The sequence below is a fragment of the Podarcis bocagei genome (assembly GCF_964188305.1).
Source record: "Podarcis bocagei genome assembly, chromosome: 6".
NCBI classification, from domain to species: Eukaryota; Metazoa; Chordata; class Lepidosauria; order Squamata; family Lacertidae; genus Podarcis; species Podarcis bocagei.
In genome coordinates, this window is record NC_138130.1 from 46,592,527 (window position 1) to 46,615,440 (window position 22,914).

General features: G+C 38.7%; 1 protein-coding gene across 10 annotated transcripts in view; it reads right to left on the reverse strand.

Annotated features, from left to right (window-relative positions):
• Window positions 1–22,914, reverse strand: part of DMD (dystrophin) — a 1,036,503-nt gene that overhangs the window by 594,557 nt on the left and 419,032 nt on the right. For all 10 annotated transcript variants that reach the window (XM_081197764.1, XM_081197771.1, XM_081197761.1 and 7 more), the window contains 7 exons: window positions 22,654–22,777; window positions 20,717–20,804; window positions 16,210–16,451; window positions 14,627–14,807; window positions 6,162–6,307; window positions 5,781–5,993; window positions 5,001–5,114 (listed from right to left, as the gene is read on the reverse strand). In XM_081197764.1, coding sequence (XP_081053890.1) covers window positions 5,001–5,114; window positions 5,781–5,993; window positions 6,162–6,307; window positions 14,627–14,807; window positions 16,210–16,451; window positions 20,717–20,804; window positions 22,654–22,777 — 1,108 coding nt within the window. The remainder of the gene's footprint in view (window positions 1–5,000; window positions 5,115–5,780; window positions 5,994–6,161; window positions 6,308–14,626; window positions 14,808–16,209; window positions 16,452–20,716; window positions 20,805–22,653; window positions 22,778–22,914) is intronic.

Below are 22,914 nucleotides of genomic sequence, written 5' to 3' on the forward strand. Positions count from 1 at the left end.
ATAAAATATTTTCCTTTTTAATCTGTACATTGACCATCCTTCTATCTCAGAAGGGAGATGCTATATTAGTTGTATTCTATGTAAGCTTCTTATGAATATCAACCATTCTGGTATATACATCCTATTAAAATAAATAAAATAAATGGCAGGATTTAAATAAACACTCACATTATTAGTATTAGAAAATGTTTAGAAAATAGTGAAATATTATAGTGTATTTACTTTTATTTTTAGGTTTTTAGACTTGATGTTATATTATTAATAACTTTTTCTGTTAGGAGATAGCAAAGTGGGTGAAAAGAGAAACAAACCAGAAGCGGAAGTTGGGGGAAGCCCTGGAGGGGAGGGAGGGAGGAATATATAGTAAATGTTAAGAAATTGAGATGTATGTAATGAATGAAAAAGAAAAATGAATATTTTAAAAAAAAAATAGATAAGAAATAAGCACAAACAGGGGAGGCTTAAGGTTCCTGGCGGCCCTTGTCCTCTCCCTTTCCTCACACCCTTGTCCATAGCCATTTTAAAATAAAACAAATATTTACCAATATAACAACTCACAATTGTCAAAGAAAAACAATACACGCTTTTGAATTTCATTGGTTGCCTTTTTAACATTTTTGTGAACAATCTAACATAACTTATAGGTATATGTTAATCTGCAATCCTATAGTCACTTACCTGCAAGTAAGACCCATTGAAATCAATAGGGTTTATTTCTCAATAGGAATGTCATTTGCTGGGATTGTTTACTTCTACAATGGCAAGGGTAACTTCTTTTAGATTTAATCCTTTCACTTGGATTCTCAATGGATGCACACCCACTCTTTTCCCTCTCCAGAATTCAGCTCACAAGTGAATTCCAAAGAAAATCTGTGGTATGCTAATGACATTCTCACATTTCCTGAGCCTATCAATCCTCAGTAGAAGCATCCTGCACACTTGTTTGGGCAGTGATAGTGGGGGGAGGTAGTGATGTATGGAAGTGAGAGCTGGACCATAAAGAAGGCTGATCGCCAAAGAATTGATGCTTTTGAATTATGGTGCTGGAGGAGACTCTTGAGAATCCCATGGACTGCAAGAAGATCAAACCTAACAATTCTGAAGGAAATCAGCCCTGAGTGCTTACTGGAAGGACAGATCGTGAAGCTGAGGCTCCAATACTTTGGCCACCTCATGAGAAGACTCCCTGGAAAAGACCCTGATGTTGGGAAAGATGGAGGGCACAAGGAGAAGGGGACAACAAAGGATGAGATGGTTGGATGGTGTTCTTGAAGCTACCAGCATGAGTTTGACCAAACTGCGGGAGGCAGTGGAAGACAGAAGTGCCTGGCGTGCTCTGGTCCATGGGGCCACAAAGAGTTGGACATGACTAAACGACAACAACAAGTGGGGTGAGGGCAAGGGAGCTGAGGAGAGGAGAAAACGTTTTAAATTTTATCTTCAATACACAATGATGAAGTCTCTTTAGTGTTGTAAATTATTAAGCTGAAAATGAGGCAAGGACACTATATAGGAGATTGTCATCAGTGGGGAACAGTGCTGAAAAGGCGGAGTTTGCAAATAATATAAGGGGAAAATCTTATTTCTTAGATTTCACATATGGATAACACCCAAAAACATATAGCCTGACATGCATGTTATGGATGTAGATGTCATGGTTCATGAGATAGGTCAGGCTTCCTCAACCTTGGCCCTCCAGATGTTTTGAGACAACAATTCCCATCATCCCTGACCACTGGTCCTGCTAGCTAGAAATCATGGGAGTTGTAGGCCAAAAACATCTGGATGGCCGAGGTTGAGGACGCCTGAGATAGGTGCTGCATTATTATGGCCAGTGGTCACTGAGGAAAATGGCTTATACAGACTTAATAACCCATACATGTCATCTACCCTTTTTTGTTTTATTGCAAACTACATTTTCTACATCATTCAAGTGGAAATGGCCATTAGTAATGTCTTTCTTACAGAAGCCTATTACAGGACCAGGATTATAAGCAGGTGACGTGAAAACCAGCACCAGTTCTGCAACAGTTGTCTTGTCTGTATAAACAGTCTTTTTTCTATAGGAAAAATGATTTGGTGTCCATGGCAACATGTCTTCTACAACCTTTTATCATGTGAATGAAGGTATGGTAGCAACATACTGGCATAATAAAAAGGATTGCCAAGGAATCAAATTTATTTGATTTTCATCTCTCTGACTTATTTCATGTAGATATGTTTCATTTGTCAAGCTGTTTTTCCATTTGTTGCTCATATTTGAGTATTATGTATTTTTGGCTCATTTTCTTTGTTTTTACACAACTAAGGCACTTTTTCAGTGAAGGCTACTCATTATCAACCATCAACATGGCCAACAATTGTACTGCGCAGGCTGTCAAACCAACAGTATAAATAGAACAAACAGTATTATTTCAATCCCCTTAATATGGTACCAATGATATCTCAATTTTAAAGTCTGTATAATTAGAAGAAACTGTGCTGACAGATGAATGGGGAGTACTGTTTCATACCAGGTATGTTACCTCAGTAAATACATTATGATCAATTACTGACCATATCAGATAGCAGGCTGAATGAGGATTTTTTTTTTGAGGGGGGGGGGGAGGTGTAATAGAAAGACATCTCCTCAGCCTCTATGAACAGTTTTATCCATAAGCGAAATCTAAAAAAATAAAAACCCTTACAGGTTTTGTACTCCCTGTTCTGCATCTTTTCAGTGAAGTACCCAGAAGTTGTTACAGCACATTGTTTATAGTTTCTAATTAATGTGATACCTCTTGAGCCCAGCCAAACTGGAGAAAAGTTGTGAAACAACTGTTTTGAGGTTTTTGGTTTTTTTAACATAATTAGGTTTGGGGATTTATTTTAGTAAATACTATTATAACTCTCTCTTTTTAAAAAAGTTTTTATTTCATTACTGATGGCAAGGGCAGCTAATAATTTTAGTGGGGTGTTAAACCATTTTAAAAAAGGCTACCTCTCATTTCATCACTGCAGCTAGTAATGACTATCCAATTTTTAGGCCCTCTGTCCACAGACTAAACAGGGAATTTAAAATCTCCATTAACTCTACATTATTCTTACATTTAAGAAACAACAGGTTATTGTAATGGACTCTTGTACATATGAACAGCTTGCTGTGTGGAGCCATCCACCACAGGAATTCAAAGCAATCTTTGTTAAATGTACCAACATGCAAGCAAAGACAGCAATTGGATAATTACAACAACTTCACCATTCTTGTGAGATTGTCAGTTACACTGGGTTCCTTTACATGTCTTTTGATTGACATTTGTCATAAAATATTCTGCTCTGTATGCTAACATGAAGTTTCACAAGACAAATAACTCCTACATAAATTTTTTACTTGTTCTTCTTACAAAGTTATTGGCACTTTTAACATTTGAAGGAGAATAATGACAGAATTACTAAATGTTTCATACTATTTCCCCTTAGCAAAAGGATAGCTAGAAAATTTAACAGTTGGTATACACATTTTGCTATTTCTCATTAGATAGTTATTCCATTATCAAAATTATGTACAAATTGAAAACAGCTCCAAAGAAAAATCCACATGCTAGAGGTCATCATAATAGTAAAACAAATGTTTTATGAGGGTATATTTCTGGTATTTTCATGCTTTGTTGTTTTAATGAAAATCACAGCAGCCCAGGAAGCCAGTCGATTAAAAAAACACTTTAACTTTCAATTGTTTTATAGATGTCACTTAACTTTAATCCTGCCTGAACTAGAGTCATTATATAAAACAACATAATGCAACAGAAGGACAGTTAGAATAAATATTTGGGAAATAGCTCATCTAATTTCAAAAAGGAAGCAGACCTTGATCTCATACAATGCTAAATCAAATTATGGCTTACTGTGAACAAGTATGTTGGTTCACAGAGAGAAAACTTCCCCTCTTGACGCTCCTATGCTACGCAATGGTTTGCCTTGAGTGTTATGTGCAAACTCAGGCTTGTGGTTTCATAGAATCATAGACTTGGAAGGGACCCAAGGGTCATCTAGTCCAACCCCCTGCAATGCAGGAATCTCAGCTAAAGCATGACCCAAGCAAGTCACAAGCATTAAGCCAAGAGTCTTGGCTACAGCTCATGGTTTGTTTGACGTGCGATAAAGCATGAATCAGGTGCAGATGCAACACTGTGCCAAATATTGATACTTTTTAGTTTAGGAAAAAATGGAACATGGTAAGGCATGAAAAAAGCAGACAGTGATTTTTTTATTTCCTTCTCTCTCACAATGCTAACGTTTGGGATGAAACTATGAAGCTGAATGTTGGAGGATTCAGTACAGACAAAATGAAATAGTTCTTCACACAGCACACAGTTAAACTAGGTTATACAGTACAAGGTGTAGTGATGGCCAGCAATTTAGATGGCTTTAAAAGGCTTTAGACCAGGGGTCAGCAACCTTTTCCAGCCGTGGGCCAGTCCACCATCCCTCAGAGCATGTAGTGGGCCGGACTATAATTTTTTGGAGGAAATGAACGATTTCCTATGCCCCATAAATAACCCAGAGATGCATTTTAAATAAAAGGACACATTCTACTCATGTAAAAACACGCTGATTCCTGGACTGTGTGGGCCGGATTTAGAAGGCGATTGGGCCTTAGGTTGCCTACCCCTGCTTTAGACAAATTCAAGGAGGATAAGGAGATCACAATCTACAATGGCTGTGCACTACCTTCAGTATCAAAAGTATCATGTCTCTGGACATCAGTTTTTGGAAAACACAAGTGGAGGGAGTTCTGTTGTACCTATGTCTTGCCTATGGGATCTCCATAGGCAGCTGGTTGGCCATTGTGAGAACACGATGCTGCAGGTGTTTAGGAGTATGTTCTGACACCCACACAAACTGTCTCCTAAAGCAGAATGACGGTAATTGCATTTGTAGGAAGGCTATACATACAGATGATACTTTGCATTTGCTATGATCTACTTCGTACATCAAATGTACACAAAGTCATGACTTACTGTACACTGTTCTAGCTGTTTCTCAAGTGCTTCTGAATCACCAAGTGCAGGCCACTCTTCTTTTAGAAAAACATCCACTTCAGCCATCCATTTCTTCAGGGTTTTAGAGTCATTCTGTTTTTGAACAAACAATGCATTGTATTATATGAAGCATTCGTTAGTGATAAAATACAACTGGACATGTCTTCATGACTAAACATCAAGAGTATCTTTGAGACTGTTAATGTATCTGAATCTCTTTAAAAATGTAAACAAATATTTCATTTGTTTTTCCTATTTGGTCTATTTACTAACCTTATTGATCACCATACCAGGAAATAGCAGTTCTCTCAGATTTTGTTTACTAAATCATTTAAAATATATAGCAAAATAATTGTATATATTGAGAGTAGCCATCACTAGTATTTGTGCAGATATGCATAGATTCTTTATAGTCTGTATGTGTTAGATCAGAGGCAGGCATGGGGGGGGGGAGAGACGTTCTTTCATCCCATCAAAATATCTTTCCTGTTCTTCTGATTTTGCATTGCTTTTTAAAAGTGTTTTTCTCCCACCACCACCATACACACTTTCTGTGTAATTTCAGAACAACTGGATGTCATACTTTTTATGTCAATGAGTCTCCTCTGAGTATCACTAATATTCAATACAACCCATTTCTTGGATTAGGCCCCTATAGGGGAAGATTGCTTTTACTCCATATATGACACTAGGTGAAATGTCACATAGCTGACATCATATGAATAATAAATAAAGGAAGTAAAGAAAATTCCAGCTAACCTGGAACTGTTGTAACTTAGTGATCAGTTCCTCAAGTTTTTGGCAGTTCTCTGTCAACTGAGTTGATAGCTTCTTCCAACGGCCATGGATCCCTTCAATTTCTGATTGATATTTCTGACTGACCTCTGCAGGAGCTTTTTTAGACATCTCTTCTACAGTTGTGCTTAAATAGTTGAGTCCATTCTGTTGCTCTTGCAGGGAACTTTGCAAAGCCTTTAATAAAAATAATAATAGTGCATTGGCTTATATTAAATTCAGTCTAAGAATAAACCATAATGTCTAACATTATGAAATCTGTCAGTATGCTTATAGTTATTTTTAAATATATAAACACCAAGTGTTTGTCAATTAAAACAAATTCACCATGTTCTCTGTGCTTACCTTTAGCTCCCTAAGCCTTTGTTCCATGATTTCTAATTCAGTGACTGTAACCTGAGGTATGGAAAGTTTGGCTTCAGACTGATGAATCCACAAGAGAATAGTGTTCATAGTTTCCTTATACTGCATGGGTGGCAAACTATCAAAAGCTGCAATGGAAGGGGAGAAATGTACATTGCTTTATTCCATGTAATTCAATTTTGAGCAACTGTAACCATTACACAACAAAAACAAATCAACACACCTCTTTTCAGATCACAACACAACAATAGCAGACAAGTTGCAACTGTAGCCCTCCCAAAAAAGAAGCAAAGAAAGGCTCTGCCAGGATTCACCCTCATCTTGCCAATCTCCCTCAGCTATAGTGGTTCTCAGAGTAGCCCAGGCCAAAATCTGGTCAAATACTGCACCTCCCAGCTCCCAGTGTTCTGCACTGTTTATCTGGGCTCAACTGAGGATGCTGGTTCTTACTGGAGTATGCATCAGCTGACGGGGGGGGGGGGAATGCTAAAAACAAGGCAAAATGGAGTGATTCAAATGGAGTCTTTCTTCACCTTATGAGTCAAATTGTGTGGTCAATGACCTAATCCCTGCCAAATCAGATCAGGTCAGCCACAATGCCTTGTGTTGCTCTGTTACTCTGCTGTTTTTGTGATTTTCTACTTTTTCCTACATCTCTCTGTTTCTTTAAGTCCAGGAGCTTTTAAAGAAATGATTCTCCCTGCAGAGCACCGAAGAGCTCTGGATTGTTGTTGCTGTTCTTGTTTGTTGTTGTTGAAGTACAGCCGTAGAAGGTTTTTTAAAAATAAAAAACCCCTAAATTGTTCTGCTTTAACAACAACAAATCAGATCTCCTCTAAACTCCACATGAAGTTTTCAATACAAACTTACATTGTAAGGCCTGTTGGAGGAAACAAACAAGCACCAGGAAGAAAAGGTCAGTGTAAACTACAAAGTATACAAGCACTCATTCACTTCTTAACTATTTTAAGATAAGAAAGAGCAAGAGACAAAACCCTGCTACCTCCCCCCCTCCCAATAAGGGATTGTGAATTAAAATGGATTTCTTTTACTTCCTCACAAAAAGCACCTGGACCTATTTGTCTGCACATTGACAGGCTTAATTCACTCCAGAGGGGCTCCTGTGCCTATAAGTTTTATCCACTTTGGCCCCAAGGGAAAAACTTATAGCCATTTTTATATTGCCATTTATAGCAAATGGGAAAACATGGAGCTTTGTTTTATACAGAACAGCTTGGATCCTGAATTGTAGTTCTAAGTGAAGAGAGCATGGAGCATCTCAGAAACAGTTTGGATTTTTTTTTTTAAAAAATGCACAAATGCAGATTCAAGGTGCATCTTGGGGGACATGCACACCCTTAGTTCTTACTTTACAGCACTAAAAAGTGTTTGGTCTGTGTACTTTAAGTACCACTTTCTTTCATATGTTCTCTCCCCTGAAGTGTTTCACTCAATGATTCTTGCTCTGTTTCCTATCCTACTGCCAGCTGAAGTGCAGCATATAGCTATGAGCAGCAGGGTCTTTTGATTTGTGGCTAACACATTTAGGAATGCAATTACCAGGGTGCCCATCTGGCCTGAGCACTGGGTGGTTAACATCTTGTTTTGGAGTTGGCTGAATATTGGGGTGGTATCCAACCAACTTGTTTCATCAGTGCAAGGATTTCCACTTGCACAATGGAAGATTCCCTTCCTTCCCCTCTCCTCACGCACCCACTTGCACCTGCTGCAAATCTGCTCTGGAGGGTTGCAGGAAAACCCAGAGCAGATTTAGGGTGCACAAGGAAGGGGTGGAGTTCCATGGCACAAGTAGAAATCCTTGTGCAAATGGAACAAGTTAGCTGGGTACCTCATTAGTTTATGGTCTCTTGCTGCAGGTAATCAACATTTTCTTTTTCCTGCTGTTTTATTCTATTAAGGTTTTGGTATTCTGTTTGAATTGTTTTATGATCAGCTGGTATGCCATTTATTGCACATTTTAGGATTTCAACATCGTTCGTTATTGTGTTATTAGCTAATATTCTTTTGGAAAATAAAGCAGGGTAAAAATCTATTAAATTGAAGCAAATGAAAAAATAAATAGTAGATTGCTTCCCAGTGCCTTTTGATTACTTTCCTCATTGACTACTTTGGGGTTTTCAAATAAAGTTCTTAAGAGGATCTTTTCTTTTAAAAAGTCACCCAAAATTGAAGAAGGGCCAGGGCTGGGTTCTTGGGTTACTATGATAGGACAACCTACATCTGACACAGTTTTCCTTTCGAATCAGTTCTTAAAGCCATCTCAAATTTGTGCTTGATGTACCATGAACATTTTGGCCCGTACTCTTCTGCCACAGCATAAAATAATCACTAGAATAAAAGGTCATTTTCAGGATTTGCAAACTTGAGCTTTTTGCCTTATATGAGAACACCATTTGTGAAAATTACCCAGAATAGGTTATGATTATTATGGTGGACATTAAAAACATGTTTAAGAATGAGCACATCATGCATGCAGTAAAGAAATAGGTAGAAGTCAGCATTTTCATTCTCTCCCATTGCTCCCAATCACATGTCTGTGTTTACATTCCATGCTTAGAAAGTGTGAGAACAGAAGCCAGTCCTATCTCTTCCATTGTTTTGTACTTTTGTACTTTTTCTGTGTCTTGGAGAAGATGTGAGAGGACGCCATGATTGCTTTGTCCTGTATATATTGCCTAATAAATATACCGTAATTTAGATGTCACACCTCATCACCTCAGCTTCCAGCTTTACTCTGCTGTTTGAGTGTGCACATATTTTCGGATATGTGTCGCTGCTGCAACATTGCTGCTGTGGGACTGAAGAGTTATGAACGTCCTGGGCTGCGCACCACAAGGAAGACACCGGGAGAAGTTTGTCTCAGTTTGGGGGCTGTGCAGTGCCCCCCCCCGGCTTCCGACAGCATAATGTAATCAGCATGTTGCCTCAGATTATAACATGAAAAAGTTTAATTTTAGAATCAACAGGCTGGCCCAATAATATTTCTCATATTCTCACATCTCATGTTATTTAGAATTGGAGTCTGTTTTAAAAACTATTACTGAAAGTGCCAATATCCTTTTTATGGTTCATGTTATTGTATTCAGAGTATCTATAAAAGCAATCTTATCTTTGGGACATCTGTTAAATGTTTAGATTAGAACATTAACATAGCATTTTATTAAACTGCCCCCATTAGAATGGCATTGCAGATGCCTTAAAATAGGTTAACATCTGTGGAGGCACCAGCAACTCACTAGGGTATAAAATAAAGATCCATTCAAGCCAACTGGAATGTTGCCATTGATTTCAATAGGATGTGGCTTGCATGAGAGTGAAGCAGACACTTTCTGCTTTCAACAGTAGTTCTAATTGTAGCTGTTGAGAGAACTCAAACTGAGGAAGACAAGTTGGAAATAATCCATTTTCTGACATTTGGCCATACAATATTAACTGTAAAAGCATACTACAGATCTGGAATGCCAATCTTTAACTGTATATAACAGCTTCACAAAGTTAATTCAGAAGACTTGCCTTTTCTCTGCTTAGCCTTGAGAGCCTCTAGTCTCTTAGAAGTATTCCCAACTAACACCTGAAATCTGATCAATTTTTCATTATCCTGGATCCTTATAAACAGTTTTCAGTCAGTCCTGACCCTTCTGCTATTCTATTTCCTATGCCCAGGGCTTGCCAGCCATAGAGGCAAATTGAGCAGTTGCCTGGATTCAGAAGCAGTCACTGGGTAGAGTGAAGGCTCAAGACTAGCTTTTCAGAGACGTGTCACTAGTGCTGACCAGGAGGGAGAGGGGCAAGACAACAAGGACACTGGTGCAGTGCGAGTGTAGCAAAGGAGCCGATTTGGCGCTCCTGAAAGTGTATCCACACCACCACACTGACCTCCCTGCTGCCTTGCCTGTTGTCCTTCTTGGCAAATGGCTAAAACCCCTCTGCTGGGAAGATAGTGTCGCAGATCAACCCCATGTGATGAGCTGCTTATGCAGGGTCTGTCAGCTTTCCAGGGGTGCCTGCCTAGGTTATGTAAATATGTTGGACAGAGAAACAGAAATATTTGTGTGCACTTTTAGAAAACCACCGAACAGCTGCAGGTGTGAATGAATTTAGGTCCTTCGCTGCTGAACTATCTGTCATCCCTGGCCATTGACCATGCTTGCTGGGGCTGATGGGAGTACAACAATATCCGAAGGGCCAAAGGCTCCCCACACTTGTTCTAGGGGATGCAGTCCAGAGACTTTGAATCTCCACTGGCTGCCTGGGGCAGACACAGTTGCAAAGGACCAGAAATAAATAAGGGGCAAAAATTAAACATTAACCTGTCACAATGGTCACTTGATGTGTTACTGCTATGCTGTTTAATGTGCTTCATTCACCTAGGACAACATAATGTATCGGTGCAGGATAGTGCATGCCTGTAAATAGGAATTTCATGAGACTGAGAGTGAGGCCACTTGCATAAGCTTTGATACCTTAGATAAGCATCAAGCACTTGTGGGTAAGACTAAGGTGAGCAGAGGAGTTGTAATAAAAGGTCTTGACTTGGAATCAGCTGCTGCATGCCTCATTCTCCAGATGTTTACCATGGGGCAGAACAAGACAAGGGAAAGCCAGATCCAGGTCCTGGTGTAGCATCTTTTTCTCACCAGAATATTTAGTAATAAATTGATGCTCAATGCATCATTTTTGCTGAGAAGAAAACATCAGATTTATAGTCTTCAAAATGGAAGTTATGTGTGAAGCATCTCTATCCTGCCACTGGGATCTTGGGACTTGTCTTCACAGTTCCCACCGGGAAAATATATTCCACCAAGGCCTGGAATTACCGCACCTGCCTATGCCACCTTCCTCTGCTCCAGGCATTCAGCGATGAGAAGTGGCTAATTTGCAAGTGCCTTGTGAACACTTGAGCCTTTGTGAACATTTGATTGGAACTCTTAAATAGATTCAGGACAGATAACAGGATATTCGCACCTCACTACCCAGAAGAGGCTTTTCCATCTTCTTCAAGTCTCCCTCTTTCAACTTTCGGATTCCTATTCACAAGTAACTTCTTCACCAAAATCTTTTCTGAACCACTGTAGCTTCCTCGTTTCTGCAGCATAGGCCACCTATTACTTCTCTGTCAGCCCATTTTACTGTCCTTTATTTCACCCTGTCCTCTTCCTCACTTTTGCCTTGTACATCTTACTGCATACCTACTGTATAAGCCAATATACCTACTGTAAAGGTAAAGGTACCCCTGCCCGTACGGGCCAGTCGTGTCCGACTCTAGGGTTGTGCGCCCATCTCACTTAAGAGGCCGGGGGCCAGCGCTGTCCGGAGACACTTCCGGGTCACGTGGCCAGCGTGACGAAGCTGCTCTGGCGAGCCAGCACCAGCACAGCACACGGAAACACTGTTTACCTTCCCGCTAGAAAGCGGTACCTATTTATCTACTTGCACTTAAGGGTGCTTTCGAACTGCTAGGTGGGCAGGAGCTGGGAACGAAGACGGGAGCTCACCCCGCCGCGGGGATTCGAACCACCGACCATGCGATCGGAAAGCCCTAGGCGCTGAGGTTTTACCCTCATACCTACTGTATTAAAACCAATTTAACTATGCTTTTTTTACCCAGAGAAACCTTTGTAATTGTAGTTGAATAAAAGAGCTATGGCTCTCCAACACAGTAAAGGGCTAAAGAATTTCTTTCAGAAAACCAAGTGTTTGGTTGCTGCAAACAGATTTTGCATATGTAATGTACTTATAGGCCTGTAGATTCTAACTTCTCAGAACAGGCTCTTTGTCACTTCTGTGTCCTACATAGCACCTAATATGACTTCATATTAATGTGTGGTAATGGCAGTAACAAAGGCAGTTCAAATTTCCTGATGTTTCATAGGCATGGGACACACACACACATTTTATTATCTATTCCCCACAATTTTAACAACATATTGCAGAATTTGAAAACCAACACAATGACAAAAAATAATATATGCCCAGCTACTAGTTTAATAAGTTTATCTGATGTACTACTATGGTAGAAGAAGTTGAATAAAGAGCATTCACTGAGGTTATTCACTGGTGTTTTTCTTCTAAATTATTTATATGAAAACAAACATCACTTGCTTTATTATAGTGTACTGGATGATTGCTGAAAAGCTTTTCATGGATAGTAGTTTGCATATGTTACTAGAAAAAATATAGAGCAGGGATAGAAAAGAAGATATTATCTAATAAATTTCACAATTGGTTTCTCCTTTTAAAGAGAAAATAATTAATCAAGAAAATGAGATTGTATTTGTGTTGCAAAATATAAGCCACTTTCATCTGTATCCGACAATGCAGCCTAGGAAATATTATCTTAAAAAGTGATAAATTCAGCAAAAAAGAATCATGTTGCAACAGAATAATTCAAAAGAGCATTCAGTATTTTTAACAAAAACTATTGCTGCAAAGTATAATGCTTCAAACTGCTTGAGGCCTAAAGTATAAATTGCACTGCTAGCAATAATGTGACACAATATTTTTAATTTTCCTACACAATGTTTGTACAAAATATCCTTACCACAGCATTCTGTGTTATGTTATATATGAGCCATTATTAAGAAGCAGAATACTATTAAAATGTATACAAAGGATCAGATTCAGAGCTGCTCTTCCGTGAAAAATGTTTCCTACTTGCAAAAGGGAGACTGAGATCCAATGGAGGATCTCACTGGAGGAAGGAGGCAATTTCTGACTTCCATTCTCTCTGCAGCTCCCACCCACATGCCACCTCAGCTCCTCCACACCTCCAGAACAGTTTGGGGAGATACAGATAGCTACAATGGAAGGAGGAATCAGTGAAAAATCATGCTTCCCCTTATTCTCCAATGAAAGTGTTCCATGAGCAGTGTCCTACTCACAAGAACTTTAATGCAAATCAAAAATGTTAAAAATATGTATGTTCTTCAAACTTCTGAAAACAAAAAAAATGAAAGAAAGTAAAATATTAACATTTTGGTTACATGTTTTATATGCTCTTTTTGACTGATACAGGGTTTTCTAGAAGTACACTCTGGTAGATGAGTTCATAGCTATATATGAAGCACAACTGATAGAAAATTTATGCCTTCTCAGCAAACCAGTCCCCAATTCCAGTTTCAGCTTCTCAGTACATTTTCACAGACCAAAAAAAGATTAAATTGACTGTTCAATAACTAGCATGAAAACGACAGGGTGGGGTGAGGGGGGAAATCTACTTGATTATATTCTAACATGGAGCCTTCATAATTCTCAAATTTTCTAAATCATACTTAGGAAATAAGTCATGATAATTACCCTGTGTGTAGTTGTCCAATGAAAATGGTTACTAACTTTTAGAACGCTAATCTGATGCAAAAACAGGGCACAAGGTATGTCAGTGAAATAGTCACCAACACATATATTTTAGGATTGCCAGTAGATGCCAGTTTGAAGCCTCATTTTGGTGTCAAGATTATAGCCTTCATTTAAATTTTGGAAACAGGAAATGAGAAAAATCGACTGCTATAGCTTCAGAATTATGAAGGAAAACTTTACACACCTTTTCAAAATGATGCACTTGCTTTTCTGATGGCAAAAATTGATTGTTTTAAATGTGCAATATAAGCTACATTGCCTATTAGTGAGCATAGCTTTATTGTTTGAAACATGCAGTTCCTAGCATATGAGTTTCCTCAGGCATGGATCAGTCAGCACATCTGCAACAGCCACTAGAAGGAGCTAGTATTATGTAAAAGTTTAAAAGTATGATTTTTCTTTCGAGAACATGAGATGCACTTCAAAGAACACAGAATGGCAACACTTTTGTTTTCTTCCTAACCATATACATAAAGCAAAATGTTGTACTTTAACATTCAAATATCTTTATTAACTTCTCAACAATTGAAAAACAGTATTTCAAAAGTACAAGCATTTAGTGAAACTTTATAAAGCTATCACAAGAATTCAGACTAACCACAAGCTTAGTCCCAACATATATCAACATCTGCAAAAGCCTCATCCTTTCTCCTGCTTGCTAACACTTTCCCTTACAAACAGGAACCAGCTTTGTTTCTCTAATTTACCTACACTATCAATAAAACACTCTTGCATATTCCACAGAACACAGTAGGTAAATGCGCATAATGTATTGTAATTTACACTACAAACAAGATTTAGACTCATAATGCGGTTTCAAGGGGGCATCACATTCTGTAACCAATAAAGGTGTGGCCTAAATTTGCCCATTAACATAAACCTTAAATTCTGTGTCTTTGTGTCTTTATTCTCCCGGGGGCCTTGACATACAAGTGAAAATCCTTGTGTTGATGGGATGTGTATTATTTTGGATACAACCCATTTTCACATGCACACACGTCAAATTAAATGTCTGCTTTGTTTCACAGATTTTTGAGAGGCAATGAGATATAAATAACAGTAACACTTACTTCTTTGTAGATGCTTTTCTCTAGCTCTCACATCATCATAAACTTGATTGAAGTGGTTGGTAAAAGCAACAAGATCTGCTTCTAGAAACATTGGACCTTGTTGTTTCTCTTTTAATGCTTTGCTTTGAACCTTTAGTTTTTCTATCTGAGGCTGAAGGGTTGATAAGTGGATGACTTCATCCTGTATAATAATATATAAATATATTTTTAAAATAAGAAAGCATTAATTTATTTTTATTTCAAGAAGTTATATACCACTTCACATCTGTATATGGTGTACAGTAACAAGAAAAAGATGCGATAAAAATAAAACCACTTAAAACTACCCATAAAATGCCTGCTGAAGTCTATATTTCTCTCATTCAAAAACATTTTTGTCATTGGAAGCTCAGATGGCATCAATGGCTAGGCGTGTTTTTTACCAGCTACAACTGGTATGCCAACTACAGCCATTCTTGGACAAAGATAGCAAAGACTTGTTTATTGCAATGTTCTCTGTTCTCTGGGCAGGCAGAGTAGTTTAACAGTCAAACCCTCTTCTCAGGGAACTCTGGAATTGTACCTCTGTGATGGGAATAGGGAGCCTAGGACTTGCCAATCAGAAGGTCGGCGGTTCGAATCCCCGCGACGGGGTGAGCTCCCGTTGCTCGTCCCCTGCTCCTGCCAACCTAGCAGTTCAAAGGCATGTCAAAGTCACCTGCGATCCACCCATAGACATTGAAGATAGAATTGTAATATTTACCTAGTGTAGACAATTTCAATTTGCACTTTTTTAAAAAATGCATAAAACATATCACTTTCCCTTTCCCTGTATTTTCAATCCCTTATGCATCATTCAAGAGTCTCCAGTGTCCATTGTGAGATGCTCTAGGTATCTGTCAAAGCCACCTTGATCTCCTTTAGCAGGAAAATGGTAGGCGTGCCTCTGTTTGCCATAGTTTCTCATTCGTAACATGCTTATTACTTCTCACTCCTTCGCCTTCCCCATTTAACTTGCATTCTCAGCAGAAGATCAAGAAAGGCACATATTAAAATGCAATATGGAACTGAATTTTTTCATTGGCTTTTGTGTGCCGTGGTTGGAGGTCATGCACGACAGTTGCTGCTGCCCTTCACTATTGCTGAATGGTCATTACTAAGGGAAGTATGAAAAAAGAGAATTGTGGAATAGTCTATATGGGGCAGATCTCATGGGATCACACTGTACATACATGAGGCCAGCATAAGACCTGTAGGAATGCTGTGCTCATGTGAAAGTTTGTGTACAATTTGACGCTCTAATTTTCATGATGGAAGCATGGAAATGGGGCAATCCATATAGAACATTTGTGTGGAGCACCACCTGTTCAAATAAAATACATTGCACAATTATGCCAACACAGCCCAGTGACAAGCTGAAAATGCCTATATGTGAGCAGGCCCTGTTTCTTGATCCTCTTATAGGACTGCCAACATAGCTGAACAGTAAAATACAAATATCCTTTTCCCCACTCTGCAGAAAAAAACCTGATTGTTAGACCTAAAGGAGATGCAGCAATATGTATGCAGCACAATACTGCAAAAACCAGGACAGAATTTCTAACCTTGCACTTATCTAGCTGTGTTTTCACTGCACCAGGATCTGCTGTTGGTGTGGGTTGTGCTTTCAGCCAGTTTTCAGCAGTAATTACTGTCTGCTCCAATTGCTGCAGCTGGGAGTAGAAGGCAATGATGTTATTTTGGTACTCCAGCCATGCTAGTCTTTCACTCAGCAACTGACAGAACTCAATCCAGCGATTGTTCAATTGCTCTGAGGCTTGTTTGATGTTGTCAGCATTAAGCCCCTCTAGAAAGGAAGGAAGGAAAGATTTGGGGGAGGGGGGGAGAGAGAGAGATAAGTTTAAAACGTTTATTTTTAGGTCACAGTGGATAAAAAAAGAAGAAATTTAACAACCCTATTTCTCTATCAGAAATCTCATGAAACCGACAAATGATTTATCATCAAAGAAATGATCCTGAACATACAGATGTTGTGCGTTAGTGGAGAGAGGATTTTAATGCCCCTGTAAAAGTCTAGGAAAGTATTATTGCTAAGATGAACTGCACTGCAAAAATGAAGCATTAGGATAAGATAATGTAGAACTAATGAAATCAATTGTGTGAAATGGGAAGTTACACAGAAAAAGAAGACAATTTTTTCCACTGGACAGCAAATGTAAACTAGCACAGTATGTATTCACACATGTACTAGGAACAGGGTGAATATTGCCAAAGCCCTACATATACTACATAGAAAAACATTATTATGACTATTTTGGAAGTTCAATACACCAAGTAATTGCCCCAGATAACAGAGATACCATTTGCTAATTTACATCCTCACAGATTACAAATCAAAAGGGTCAGAGAAAGGACAGCAAGCAGGAAACACAGAGTACAAAGAGCCCACAGAGCAAATGCCAGACCATCCCAAATCACAGGATGCCAACAAGGAAGAGAATGATGAACAGCATTTGCCGGAGCAAATGTTAACACAATATAATATCAAAGGCAGTAATGGTGGGGAAATCCTAGCACTGTACATTTGGAAGTCTTTGATTACTGAATCGTATATAAAACATTTTTTAAACCCTAATCATTATTTTGCTACATTCTCAGTAAAACTGTCCAGTTGGGAACACACCTATGGGTAGTAAAGGTTCCCATGATCCCCTCTTCCTGATTAGCCACATAAAATGTCATATCCTGGTTCCCTTATCATATCCCAAAAGAGGGGAAGGCGGGGCTCGTCAACCTGGGGAGATAGCTTATCTAGGTTAAGGTTACCAGATTTTTTTCAATGAATCCGGGGACACTTTTCAACTTCAATGGATTTTGTATGGGGACTGATTTGGAAATCCGGGGACTGTCCCCGGGAAAAGGGGACGTCTGGTAACCTTAATCTAGGTGAAGAAGAACTCTGATCCTAAACCTAAACTGGGATTCTGTGAAAGTGAAATGAAATGCTGCAGCAGTCCTTCTGGCGCCATGCAGGCAAAGGGGAGGGGAGCCAGCATTATATAAGGCTGAAGTTTTGCTCATGCTCTTGTTTGCTAATGCACATATCACTAAGCCGTACAAAAAGAGCCTGCTGGATCAGGCCAATGGCCCATCTAGTCCAGCATCCTGTTCTCACACTGGCCAACAAGATGCCACCTGGAATTCAGAAGCATACTGCCTAAGACTGTTAGTATTATGTGCAAACAAGTCCTACATCTTCTAAATAATCTCATCACATGGCTTAAGCCTTCTGCTTCCTTAAGGGCAAATTAAGGATACAATCCTTAATTGAATTCAATGAGACTTAGGCCTTATCTGAAAATCAAGTAAAATATTTTTTAAAAATTAATCCAAGGTGTAGGGCCCTCTGATTTCCACTGGGACTGTAGCATGCAGTCCTTACCATCCCAAACATGGCCGCCAATGGAAATCATGTCCTGGTGCTGCAGTTTACTTTTGGGAGAGGGGGATGCTTCCATTGGCACCTGAGATTTTCTTTTCTTTTACTAATGGCAATTTTCAGCAGGATCTCAGATGACAAAGGATCAAACTCCTCTGCTTGTACACTGTAGTCTTGAGGGAAATTGGGAAACCCATAACTAGGATTTTTAAATTATTATTTTTAAAAAACCTAATATGGCTGCAAGCCAGGTATTTGGCATAACATATAATTAAGCCCTTACTTTTGAATAGGCGTGCATAGGATTGCTCTGGAAGGATGAGTGTAATAACTTTAAATATTGGGCGTGTGTGTGCAAATTTAAGATGATTTAATTGAGTATAATGGTTTAATTTCATGGTTTATTGGAAGTTATATTACATAACAGAGTTGCTTTGCACTAACCACTAGTCCTTCTTGAATACATAATTTTTTGGGGGAAACGTTGCCACTGTTGTTAAGCAGGTACATAACTCTTTCCATCAACATCAGGCATGATGAATAATACAATACCAATTCTGTGGTAATATATTATAATTTCAAGGTTAATGGCTCATAAATCGTTTCACATTTTATATTCAGAACAACCCCTGATATCGGCAGTGAATAAATACATTGTCCCCAAAGGACATAGAGATCAGTACCTGAAGTGCCTTCATTAATTTTATTACCTTGTGTACTGTGCATATCAAATTGTGTTAAAATAATTTTAATTGTTCAGCACCTTATATACAAAGTCTTCTGAAATGCCACTTAATGTGAAGCATACCTTGTCAAATGCGTTCATCATTAGCCATAGTTTCAATGTAGAGCAATAAGTTTTAGCTCTCGACTTCCAAGGATGCTTGGAATGAATATACCAGATTTCATCCTCATTATGTGTCATATCATTACAAATTCACTTTGTACTCATTTTGATGCCTCCTAACATTATATATTCAGTGAGCATCTATTTCAGTACAACAAGAACTTTGTTCTAATCTGTCATAACAACCAATCATCCATTCATATCTCTACAAACTGCTACACTGGTATCAGGATGGAAGGTACTTCAACAATACTCACACATAAAGTCTTGTTGATGTTTTCAATGAGAAAACTTTCAACTGTAAATGTTTCCCAGACAGCTGGCATAACAGAGAAGGAGCTATAGCACAAAATCACAATGTGTGTTTTACATGCAGAAGGCTCTGGGTTCAATCCCCAGCATCTCGATTTAGCTCTATCAGATAGCAGGTGATGTGAAAGAGCCACTGGTGGTCAGAGAAGATAACACTGGGCTACACAGTACAAGGCAGCTTTGTATGCTGCTAAGCCAATCAATTATTTTGTCTTAACAGCAGGACACTTAGCAGAAGCTAAGGCAACAATTGGTGCTTGGTTCTCAGCATTACCACACATGCACTACTCAGAGCTAGCCCTACCATTGGGCAGACTGAGGCAACTATTCCAGGCAGAAGATATTGAGGGATAGGATGACAGTGAGGGCAGCCCACTTAGGACCCCTCCTGAGTGCACTGGCCACACCCAGAAATAGGAAGGTCACCCAGAAAAATGATGGGGGGGGGGCATTTTCCCAATTTTCTCTCTTTTTGTGTGGTGTGTGTGTGTGTGTGCTGGGCCATCATATCTCTATATCCATACCGCTCTATGGTAGGGCACAGCTGTGCTACACAGCGTATTCCAGGCCCTCTAAATGTGCAATGAAAGATGCTATCCTGCCAGTCTGTTTCTGTATGTAGAAGTGTAAAAGACCTAGAAATCTACTCCAAGATACAACAGTTAGATCTGTACTCTTTGCACTCTGTTATTTAGTGTATAAGAACAGCCCAGGTATTTAATAAATTAGATTTTCTTTTTTTAAAAATCCAATTCACAATCAAAGGGGAACAATACACAAAGAAACAGGCCAGAAAGGGTTTAAGCAAGCAAATTATATGGTAACTGCCCATCCAGAGAAACTGATCTTTGAATTATATATTTAATGGGAAGCAAAATGCACAGAGATGGCAAATAGGATTGTAAAAACTGATCTTGAAAATATTGTTGGTGGTAGATGTACAGACTGAAAGAAGAGACAGATAAAGTAAAAAAGGTAGGTTGGCAGGCAGGAACAAGAGGATACAAACACTTAAAGGAAAGAAGAAAAGCATATTATTATGGAGTAAAGAAGACAAGTTGAAGAAACTAGAGGAAAGCCATGTGATCAAAGTGACACACACTAAAAATAAGGTCCAATCCTTTTCAGATAATTTAAATAACCTCTAGTTTCCTCAAGTTTTAAGATGATAAACAAATTCAGTTCCAAAGCGTAAGACCAAAAAATGGGAATGTGAACTGAATTAATATATGAGGATTGAGAGCAGCTTGCTAATAGCCTGGACCCTTTTTTTGGGGGGGGGGGGAGAAATAATTTTGAACTATGTCTCAGCACATGGTGCTAAATTTCAAGTGTTTCTCCTTTTCTAATTAAAAGATATCATTCAAAAGAAACATACGAAAAATACAAACTTACTTTACTTAACTGTTCCTTCACAAAGAGCTTTGCTAATATAATTCATGTGAAAAATATGAACTTGTGTGTTTTATCAAATCCCTAAGAAGATTATCTAAATCAACTGCCATGTAATTACCATTCACCATCTGTTCCACCAGGGCCTCAGCTGATCTGCTTGCATCTTGGAGTTTCCTGTACTTCTCAGGCTTTTCTCGTTCGATGGCCTGCAACATGAGAGCAATAGTTGACTATTTCACAAGGAAGACATTTTAAAAATGAGTTATAACCTGCTGAACAAGAACCTAGCGCTCATGGTTGCATAGCTATGATTAAAACAAACAATAGCTGTCCCTTTTACAGCTAATAAGGGACACGGATGGCACTGTGGTTTAAACCACTGCACCACTTGGACTTGCCAATCGGCAGTTCAAGGCCCCACGACGGGGCGAGCTCCCGTTATTCAGTCCCAGCTCCTGCCAACCTAGCAGTTCAAAATATGCTGAGTCCTTTCTGGACTGAGCTAAAGGAAGGTTGCCTGCTGAATAGTGGCAAGGAAGCAACTCATCAGGAAGCAAATCTTACTTGTCCCATGTGAGCAGTTCTGTCCAAGGCCAAGGTAAGCCTCAGATATTGAAAGTGTACATTACAATTATTCAGCAATTCATATTATTAAATATTTTCAAGAGATTATTTATTTTATATAGAAAGTTAACATGAATAATTCAGATCATTGCTTTATACATCTGATTTTTCATAAGTATAAAATGTTATTCTCATAGCACAGGAATATTAAAAAGCATAAAAGGAGATGATAAAAGATGAAATGTTGGTACTCTGCAATGTTCCACACAACCTTGCAGATCTGCTTACTAAAATCGGGACAAGGCAGCGCAGGATTCCTGCTTCTTTAGCAGGTGTGCTAGAAGGAAACTTTCAAAAAGGCATACAATCTTTCTGCTGCCATGGAGGAAAAGCTCAGGTTCTGAATTATTAAGCTAATAAACCCCAGAGTCGTCTGCGATTGGACCTAATAGTCAGGGTTCCCTTTACCTTTTTAAGGCTAGATAAGAGTAGTTCAAGTCCCACAGGCTAGCTAACAAACCTACTGGACTGAAATATCAAATGCACATAGTTTTCTAAACAAACAAAACAGTTTCCAATTAGGTAGTTTGTGGAAACCACTGAGATAGCATGATAATGAAAAGTGCACAATAGTAACACTACTTTGAAAATGTAGGCCACATAGAAAACAGAATTTTCAGGAAACACCAAGCTGTGCATGTAATATCTCGTTCTGCATTTTTACAAAATTAGCTGTGTATGTAAACACACGGGTTCCTTCAAACATCATGTGCAGGAATATTTACTGATCCACCACATTTAAAGGCATAGCTGTACTGAATTATGCATAACATGGCTTTTTGGGTTTATGTTTTTACAAGCCAGTTGTAAAAGTGCTTGATGATTAAAAATCCTGGCAGATACATTCATTTCTACCCTTAAGAAGGAGGAGGACTGGAACCAAAACATTGCTTTGATGGATCTGCTAGTCCAGATTCTGTTTCTAACAGTGGCTGGCCATATGCACAGAACATGACTGCCTTGTGTTCTTGCCCCCAGCACCTGACACCGAGAGGTGCACTGTTCCTGAGCCATGTACCATCCATTCAACTATATCAGCTCATAGTTGCATATCATATCCATTAATGGATATGATATGTCAACTCATGGGCATGATTTTTCAAAATTCATGTTTTGAAAAATGGCATTTACCTGTACTTTCCTCGTTTTTATGCATTGCCTTGGATGTTTGTCAAAGCTGCAAACAGTGAGTTTTACATTTCGTAGCACTCACTCTGTCCTGTATACAAACAATGCAGCTAGGATGGGTGACAGTAAAGCTTTGAGTTAAAAATTTCCCTTTCTTAAACTCAGGCTAGAGAGCAACACATGGCTGTTTAACACTGGATGGTAAATAGTCAAACACAAGTTGTACTTCAAGAGACATGGTTTTCTAGCAAACTTTTTCTGTGATTCTAATATAAATTGTTAAGTATATGAATATTTTCCTACATTAACTCTTTCTCTGAGGTCTGACAGGTTCCCTTCTTTTCTGTATATTGCAAACTCTGGGCTCTGGAGTACAGCTTCTGAGCGGGTCATCCAGCTGTGAAGCTCTGTTGTATCAGCATCAAACCTAAGAGGGAGAGAAAAAGAAAAAGAAAAACACACAGGATATTTCTAAGACATACTAAAGCTAACACCAGATGTTTAAACCAGAAGTATGAATTAAAACTGAAAAAGAGCTATCATAATTACAGACATACACACAAA